Source organism: Eschrichtius robustus, chromosome 7 (assembly GCF_028021215.1).
Source record: "Eschrichtius robustus isolate mEscRob2 chromosome 7, mEscRob2.pri, whole genome shotgun sequence".
In the NCBI taxonomy this organism is placed as follows: Eukaryota; Metazoa; Chordata; class Mammalia; order Artiodactyla; family Eschrichtiidae; genus Eschrichtius; species Eschrichtius robustus.
The window spans coordinates 123896261-123905833 of NC_090830.1; the positions used below are offsets into that span (position 1 = coordinate 123896261).

The 9573-nt window shown below is 37.8% G+C and overlaps 1 protein-coding gene across 1 annotated transcript in view; it reads left to right on the plus strand.

Moving 5' to 3' along the window:
- Positions 1-3282, plus strand: part of FHIP2A (FHF complex subunit HOOK interacting protein 2A) — a 36696-nt gene extending 33414 nt beyond the window's left edge. The window contains exon 17 of the mRNA XM_068548620.1: positions 5-3282. Coding sequence (XP_068404721.1) covers positions 5-110 — 106 coding nt within the window. The 3' untranslated portion in view covers positions 111-3282. The remainder of the gene's footprint in view (positions 1-4) is intronic.
- Positions 3283-9573: the final 6291 nt, after the last annotated feature.

Genomic DNA, 9573 nt, shown 5'->3' on the forward strand with positions numbered 1-9573 from the left:
CCAGTATCGAGCACATCACGTTGCTGGAGGGTGTGATTGTGCTGGAAGAGTTCTGTAAGGAGCTGGCGGCCATCGCCTTTGTGAAATACCATGCTGCCTCCACACCATAAACAGCATCTTGCAAGTAACCAAGGGAACAGAACTGTTGTATGCATTTCATCAAAAAAGCCTCAGTTCCACCCAGCCACGAGAGGATAAAAAGCCTTTTTAAATGAAGCATTGCTGTAAACTGGACAGAACCATTCAGAACCCACTGAGTGGACACTCAGTACAATGTTGTGTGATGTTGACTTTATCATAATGGTTCTAGATATAAAGTTGCGCATCCTTGAGTCCAGGATACAATCAAAGGAACTTCAGGAAATAAGCATTTCTAATGCCTGTGTGAAAAGCTGCAAAATTTCTGATGTCATGACTTTGATGATATTTCTGTTAATTTAATATCCTTTTAGGTAGCAAGGCATTTTGACATTCTCTGGGACTCAAGTGCTTATATTCTTTTGGATTAATAAGTAGCAGAAAAAAAAACACCTAATTTTATAACTTTTTAAGGTCAGAGTTCTTATCAAACAAAATATTGAAAAAAACTGTAAGTGAGAAAAAAGTACAATTTAGGAACCATCAAATGAATTAATAATAGAAGATAAAAATGTGTAGAGCACCATTAACTTTCTTCAGCTTTTCTAAGAATAACAATTTAATATGATAAAGAAATTCTTGATTAATATATATATTTTTTAGAGAAACCTTCTTTTACTCTCTTGTGCACATAGCCACGTTAGTGATTGATTTTCATGTATGGGTCCCAGTTTATTTAAACTTTGTCATTTTTGCAACAATGTTGAATTTGTGCTCACTGTTGGTAGTGTTTACTAAAATAGTATTTTTTAAGCCAATTAACATGTATTGGGTTGAGACCCTTTTTTTTCTCTCTCTCCCTCCCTCTCTGAAAATTGCTTTATAATTTGATTTTCTTATTGAAATGCATGGTAGCGTGTAGGTGGCAGCAATCAAAATGCCAATGGCCTCCTGAATGTTTACATTTTTTTTTTTCCATTTTGTTCAGTCTTTTGTTTTAAATCGTTCTAAAGAGATTTTAAAACAAACCAGCAAGTTTGACCTGTTTACATATGAAAGAACTTGGGTAAATTGGTATATGTGTGAATGGGTACGTGTGTAGGAACATGTGGTGTGGGTAGTTGGCAAAGCTGCGCTGTGCACAGCATGCTGGTACTTGATTTACAAAATGGCGTTTGCTAATCCACTTTCTATCCTTCCTTTAAGTGATACTTATCACTCAAATATTGCTTTTAAGCTTCCTTGGCTTTTTGTTTTATTTTTTCAGTTGAAATGTTAAGCAGCAGCACTTTCCTCTTTACCTTTTCATTTACTGATATTTGGGGGAGCAGACTAGGCAAACCTTCCAGCCTGAAAGGAACTGTAGCTGCCCGTTCTAAGAAGTTGTTTTGTGTAGCATGTTTGTATCTATACATGGTGTAGCATGTGTATAGAAGCCTGTTTTACACCTACTGCTAATTTTGTTGTATTCGTTTTCTGATTTATTTTATAGTTAGTTTTTGCTATTTATTAACAACCAAATGTCAAAAATTATGAATATTCTTGGCTCTAGAATGCTTACCACTGTTAAAACAAACAAAAAAAAAAACTAAATTTCTAATTTAATGCAAATCTCTGTTAGCTCACTCTAGGAAATTTATTGAGCGAAACAATGAGAAAACAGGTGGGAGATAGTTACTTTGTGCATGATTTTCTTTAAATGATTTTTAACAATGGGAAAGCATTATTCTGTTTGCTGTATTTATTGATGAAGGAACGCTGCAACATCTTCATTTTTAGATGTAGTTGTAGTCTACTTTGATGTAGGTGTACTTAAAATAGAACATTAAGAGATATTAGATATTTCTTAATGTTTTTGTAGCATTCGATAGGTGTAATGGCAATGATGTTACCTCTCAAACCAAATACGATTTTTTCCTTGATTTCACAGTAGGACCTTTTGGCTAATCCATGAAACCAAGCTCAGAGAAGCTTTAATTCATATTTGTGTGTGTGTATGCTGCTTCTTAAAAGATAATTATTTTCCTAAGTTATTGTAATGAACTTTGATTTGTAATCAGCTAAAGCTTAAGGTATAATTTGTTTCTCTTCTAAGTTTGCTGCTGTCTTTCCTTCCTTTCTTCTTCGTGTTTAGTTCAGACCTAGAGCCAGCACAAGTTCTCACAGTGAGTTGGATTTGTTGGTGAAACATTGTCCTCCATGACTAGCCATTTGTGTACTGTCTTTCAGAAGCTGAGTATTTCTGTTCTTCAGTATTTGCAAAACAGTGACTGATATGCACTGTGTTGAGTGGGCAGTACCACCCTAGCAATCGATTGCCATGACAGATTCCAAACTGTACTTTAGCCTTGCTTCACATTGGTGTAAATGGGTATGCACATTCTTTTTTTTTAACTTTCTGTCTAACAGTATAGTCTTTGGGTTTATTTTTTTTAGTAATGAGCCACGTTCTTTACGTGATAGAACTCAAAATGTGTCCTTAGCCAGCCAATTATCACTGTAGTACTCACGTTGACTATGTAAGGTTCTCATAATGTATCTGTCTGTGCAATATATAAGCTATGAGTACATAGCTTTTTGGTTTAATTGTACATTATTGTGTGTGTATATGTGTGTATATATATGTGTATATATCTATAAGGACCAAAATCCTTAGCTTGCTTACACTGTTGCTAGTGTAAAGATTATTACACTTAATTTTACGGGGCACAAATTATGGAATTACTTCATAATTCATGGTAACATATTTCCATAAATTATTGCATTAATATACAATTACCATTTAATTATGAAGTTTATAGGTATTGACAGAAGTTACAGTGAAGTGCTAAAATCACAATTTATATGGTAATTATATTTTGGGTTGTACAATTAATCAAAATATGCATGTCATTGTGACATATGATGTGTTAAAACATGATAGATAATCATATTTCTGGGCCCTGTAAAATAGTGTTACTATAATACTCTGTTTTGCCTCCTGCCTTGTTTACATTAAACAAAGGATATTTGGTAAATTTTTCTATTGTACATTGTATAGGTTACTGACAGTGTTACCAAGGCCTGGAAATCTTGGGCCATCTATGAAGAAACTCTTCAGATGGTGGTTATGTACCTAATATCTCTTCAAAGGAGGTTGTGATCAAGTTCAACTTTTTGTGCTAACAATGCATGCAGGACTAAGAGGGATGATCTAAAAATAAATAACGTAATTTAAACAAAATGTTGTCTTATATTTTTGTAGAATTCGAATTGGAAACATTTCATTCCCTGATAAATCTAAAATAATAATTCACAACATACAAAAGGATATGACACACAGCAGTCAATGGTTCATTATAGCATTGATTCCAGAGAGAGAACAAAAAGGAATATATCAGAATATTTGTGGAGGGGGAATGTATAGCTTGAAAAATCTCTCTGGGTGAGCCTTATATATATATTGATATTTTCCACCCCACTCCTTAATAACCATTTCCCTAAAGGAAGGAATGGTTATATAAGTCTTAGAAATATAATTCACTGTAAGCATTATTTCTTTTTTTTAATATAAGTTTATTTATTTTATTTATTTATTTTTGGCTGCATTGGGTCTTCGTTGCTGTGCACGGGCTTTCTCTAGTTGCGGCGAGCGGGGGCTACTCTTCGTTGCGGTGCGCGGGCTTCTCATTGTGGTGGCTTCTCTTGTTGCAGAGCACGGGCTGTAGGCGTGCGCGCTTCAGTAGTTGTGGTTCACGGACTCTAGAGCGCAGGCTCAGTAGTTGTGGCACACGGACTTTGTTGCTTCGCGGTATGTGGGATCTTCCCAGACCAGGGCTCGAACCCATGTCCCCCGCATCGGCAGGCGTATTCCCAACCACTGCACCACCAGGGAAGCCCTAAGCATTATTTCTTAATAGATTTATAACATATAAAAACTTTTCTCTTTAACTGACATTTAAAACAATTTGACTCTAGGCTTATTCCATTCACTTGAGTATTTGCCAAAGTCCCTTAGTTGGAAACTGAAAGGAACATGTAATACATGGCACAACGAGAAAGAGAAAAATCTAGTTATTAATCCCTCCTACCCATGATTCTTTTCAGCCAGTGTTCCTCAAAATAGTTTTAGAAGGAAATAAAGAAGGTAACAGGTTTAAGGATGCAGGGGAGGTAAGGTTTAGGCATTGAAGAGTTAAAATTACCTCATCTTGAGCTCCTTCGAAAGAAAACTGCATTTTAGGAATGCATAATCAGATCCCCAGTCCAAAAACCTGGTTCAGAATTTTGCAGTGTTCCATCTAGAAAACTAGTTATCTCAAGGGAATTTAAAGAATAAACATAAAATTGTTAAGGTTGAAATTTTGTTAGAGTAAAATCTTTCAAGTAAAAGCTGTACCTCTTTATCAAAAAAAAGGCAAAAACACTGTGTGACAGCTTGATGCTGAAGTTTCCATGGAAGAAATAGAATAGGTTTTAGTTGGTCTAAAGCCAGTTAGGAAAGTTATTACCTATGGGTCTCGCCTCATAGGAGACTGGTTTTTAAATTTACTTGATCTACACCCTACTACCCACATTAGAGAGATTTCATCTAAGCCTGTTTCACACACTCTTATGGTTTGACTGTTGTGCGCATTAGGGGTTTTATTTGTGTTATAATAGCATTTCTAAAAATGTATCAGAAATAGGATACTAACATGTCATCTAAAACCAAACCAAAACAATAATTTGGTTTACTCAACAAATATTGGGAACTTCTTATGAACCAAGTTTTAAGATGCTAGGAAAACAAATAAGAAGAAGCTTTTCTGCCCTCACCAAGTCACAGTCTCGGTTCAGTGTGCTTACAAAAATAAGGTACACTACACACCGGAATACTGTTAGAGAAACAGCACCCAAGCGTTGTGAGAGCACAGGGAGAGGAAGTAGTATTGCAGATCATCAAAAGAGAAAATCTAAAACTCAGGTCTTGACTGAATTATATCCTTACTTGTGAGTGCAGATAGACCAGGTATTCTGAGAAGTCGTAATGATAAAGTCAACTCAGCAATAAATAGACAACGGTTCTGTATCCTGTTATATTTACCATGATTAACCGTTTCCTTTCACCTTCTTCATTCTGAGATTGGTATAAAGCACCAGCCTAAATAATTGTGCCTTTGGGCCCACATTTTCTCAATTGCTGAGAATAATTAGCTGTTGTGATGTAAATGATCTCTTTCTAGAACTATTATATAGAGAGAAGGCAAAAAGTCAATTGAAATATTAAAACCAAAAGATTTAACAAGGCTTAAAAAAATGATAGGAACATTAGGGTAAGATTTGGTTTAGTAAATTTGTAGAACCAAACCTTTCTCCCGGCTTGAACTCAATGCTCCTTTGACCACATTCTTTATTCTCTGCCGGATTGGGGCACAGGTCGCTGCATATCCAATTAAGAGAGAACGAAATGGGCTGATGGAGACAGAAAAGGTGAATTCGGAAGCCACATGCTGGATGTGTGTGAAGATGGAATGTGTAAACTTCCACTGTTTCTCATAACTCCAGCCGTTCCTGAAATTGAAGGCAGGGGTCAGGCTAGAAGGCAGGTAGACAGGCTGGGGGTCACACCTGCCAGGACAAGATGAGGAAACCTGACTTCTGTTTCCCTTCCTAACCTCAGCCTTCTTGAGGTAACCTCAAGGAATTACCTGATCTCCCAGGAGTGAGTCTGAGGAATTAAAGGAAATTCAGCATGCCTTATAATTTTATATTACCTTACTCTTCCCTCTAGATAGACTAGTCAGTATATGAAGGAATTAACGGAGATTCTCTTATAAAGGGCATTAAGGTATTGATTCTCTTAACTAAGTAGCCAAATCCTGACACGAATGTAGGACCCAGTAGGAGCGTCAGGAATTCAAATACTACCATGGGTTACTTTGCTCTCATTGCAAAGGTAAGGAGAAAAGACATCCTTTGAGTTTTGTAGCTTAGTTTCATAATGGTACCCATGTTATATACATTCATTTGCATGGTGATCATTCTATTAATTCTTAACAAAATATTTAATACCAATGATGTGCTAAAGTTTTCAGGGGAAATATTCAGGTTGGAAGATCTAAGTAAGCCAAGAACACATTCTGGGTCTAACAGATCAGTCTTTTTCAAAACACATTTTTTGGTTGAGTACTATAACCAGAATTGCAAGCTTGAGGAGCTATCTGTGGCTCAGAAAAAAAAAAAAAAGAAGAAAAAAAGAGCAAGTGACATGCGCAGCCTCTGAGACTAGAGGAGACAAAGCAAAAGCATCTCCAAGTCTGTTACTGCCTCAGTCCTGTAATTTATGAGTAAGGAATCATAAAATCAATTTCACTGTCATGCAGAAAGATGAGATGGCACCCAAATTCGCTATAGTCTGGGTAAAGTTATATTTCAAAGCCCTGAAGATGAGATTCATTTATGTAATAACATGAGAAATGTATTCCTCATTCCACTCATAAATAGAATAGCACGTAGGGTTTTAATTGATTAGACTTCCCAAGAGAACCATGTACAAGGAGATTTCTAGAGGGAAACAAATTGGCCATTCCTTAAACATTATTCTTCCATGTTTAAAATATGCTTTCCTTCTTAAATCTCTTTATCTTGTTGCTATTATCAACAGTGTAGCAAGTCACAGAGCATTTCATGGTTCTGTAATCTTTGTTGGCCGCTTCAATTATTTGGGTGTCCTGCGATCATTATTTCAGTTCCATTTTAGAAATGATTAGGAATGGAACATCTTTTTCTTAAGTTGAATTGCTGTTGGGCTCCAACAGAAATGGAAGTCGGGAAGGTAACGTCTACTATTAGGATATAAATATTATCCCAATAGTCTGTATACCTTGGACTCCTTGACAATAAATAGGTTCTATTTTACAAAGACCTGCATTTTCCTTAAAATGAGCCAGCGTGATGCAGCTTCAGGAAAGCCTTTCCCTGAAAATACTGTCGGCAAGAGCACATGACTCATTGGAGTCTGGGTTCAAAACCACATCCTAAAAAGAAAAGCTGTAAGTGAAAATGTGCATAGCAATTTCTGGGTGTTTTTCTTTGGAATTTGACATTGAAATAAAATTTGCACAGTTCTTAATGGTTGGAATCTTTGTATGCATAGCTCATAATATAATTGATATTCATTGAGTTCTGAGACTTTCAAAGAAAAAGCTGATATATATCTTGCCAAGTAGTGTTTTGCTCATTTATTATCATTTTTATTTCAAGAGAAAGAAAAAGACTAGGGAAGTGTAATTAATTTGACATAGATAATTCTGGGCTGAACATTTCAATATCAACACAATTTTAAGACCATGATGAAAAGTTCTTTGTCCTCATGATGCAGCTTGCCATTGCTATACTTTCTTTTTTTTTTAAATTTTTTTATTTTTTTATATTTATTTTTGGCTATGTTGGGTCTTCGTTTCTGTGCGAGGGCTTTCTCTAGTTGCGGCAAGCGGGGGCCACTCTTCATCGTGGTGCGCGGGCCTCTCAACTGTTGCGGCCTCTCCCGTTGCGGAGCACAGGCTCCAGACGCGCAGGCTCAGTAGTTGTGGCTCACGGGCCTAGTTGCTCCACGGCATGTGGGATCCTCCCAGACCAGGGCTCGAACCCGTGTCCCCTGCATTGGCAGGCAGATTCTCAACCACTGCGCCACCAGGGAAGCCCTTTTGCTATACTTTCTGATACAAGACTATTGTATTTTGGCCCTTCCTCCATTGAGCTGTGTGATCAATCACTCAACTGATGCCATAACGCCTTAAAACAGAAATCCTCACTATCAGCCTTTTTTGGATAAGAAAGATGTTGGGTAGATGTAAATGCAGAGTTTTTCTGCTGGTTCTAGGATTATATTTAGAAAGACCTTACAAGTTTCTCAGACCCTGCCTTACATTTTTTTAAATCTGCAAACTCTTCAGAAATCCCCACATCACCATGGAAGCTGAGCTGATCCCTGTCTCTTACAATGATTTAAAAAAAAAGAAAAAGGTATTTTACAGGAGTAGTTAAACTACTTTCAGCATCTCTGTGCATAAAGACCACTGACATCAAGAGGCTATGCCACTTATAAAAAAGGCAGGGCTCTGCTCTCCTGATGTGACTTTCCAAAATGATCCTGAATAGAGTGGATAAAAACTTTCTAGCTAAATACATAAAACACTATAATTGAGTTCTGTGTTCATAAATATTGAGATCCGAGATCCAAAATGGATTGTGCTGTGTCGCAGGATTATAGTAATATCATCCGTGATGCTCAACCCATATTTACTAAAACCCTGTCTGGCTATGGCAAGGGGAGGGGAGTCCAAGAAAGTGTGTGTCTTTGAGAGGTTTGCTTTTTAAAGTAGAGGGGATGAGGGGAGTTCCTTGCAGGTTATGAAGTTCTTGCCCTTCTGTTCCAAATCCACTCTTCTCTATTCTTTATGATGTGGGGCTGGGATTCCACACATTAGATTTCTCCTTTACTAGCTAGCTTTCTAGCTTTTGTCAATAAGGGGTTCCACAGGAGAAAAGGAACTTCTCTGAGTTTACTTGCTGTTCCTGACATACCAGCTCAGCAACGGGTTCTCAGCAGTTGGTTTTGGCCTCTGTATTACTTAAGCTCTCCCAGAAACAGCGTCAGGCCTTCCAGAGGCAGCAACAGCAGCATGCAGCACCCCCTGTCAGAGGCCTGAGCCCCAGCTTCCCAGGGCCCATCCTGGGTTATTACTTCTGGATGACCACAGAGAATGGTCCTCTTCCTCGCTCAGCCCTCCAACTAATTCCCACATTAAATTCCCTCTGCTGAAATCTCTACGATGCGGTTTCTATCGTCCTGACAGGACCCATCTCAATGGCAGCATCTTCCCCCATGAACCTCAGCCTAGGGAGCATAGCCCCACGGAACTTTCCGAGGATACTGATATATTTCTTCATACCTTGGTGAGGACATTGCCAAACAGATTCCACCCGGAGATACGGTTGGGTATTCATGGCCTACGTAAATCTACATTCCTGTCTCCCTAAGTCTTTGGATGAGTTTTCTGCATCACACTAGGAAGTTCTAGCATCTCACCTCATCGGATGTAGGCACCAATGAGTACACACATCATTAAATCAACCACGAAAACTGCTAGAGCCACGTCCAGCTGGGTGAGCTGACACATTAAATCTAGACTCAGATAAACACAGCCAAGTCCATACATTTGGCCCGGTTTAATATTATATTTTATCTTCCCTTGACTCCATTCCCACAATGAAGTTACTCCCCACCTCCTTCCACACTGCCCTCTTTGGAACCAAGTTGCAATGCATAGCCCACACTTAAGACCTGGGAGTTACATGCTATCTTGTTGAAGGTGGAGTATCTACATAAATTATTTGCAATTCTCCAAGGAAAATGTATGTCCCCCTCCCCCTTTATTTATTCAATCATTTGTATCAATATAGACTCATGGATATTTATTTTCTACTTTGGGTTATAAGCCAGTACTGCTTCCTTGATTTTACTGCTCAAAT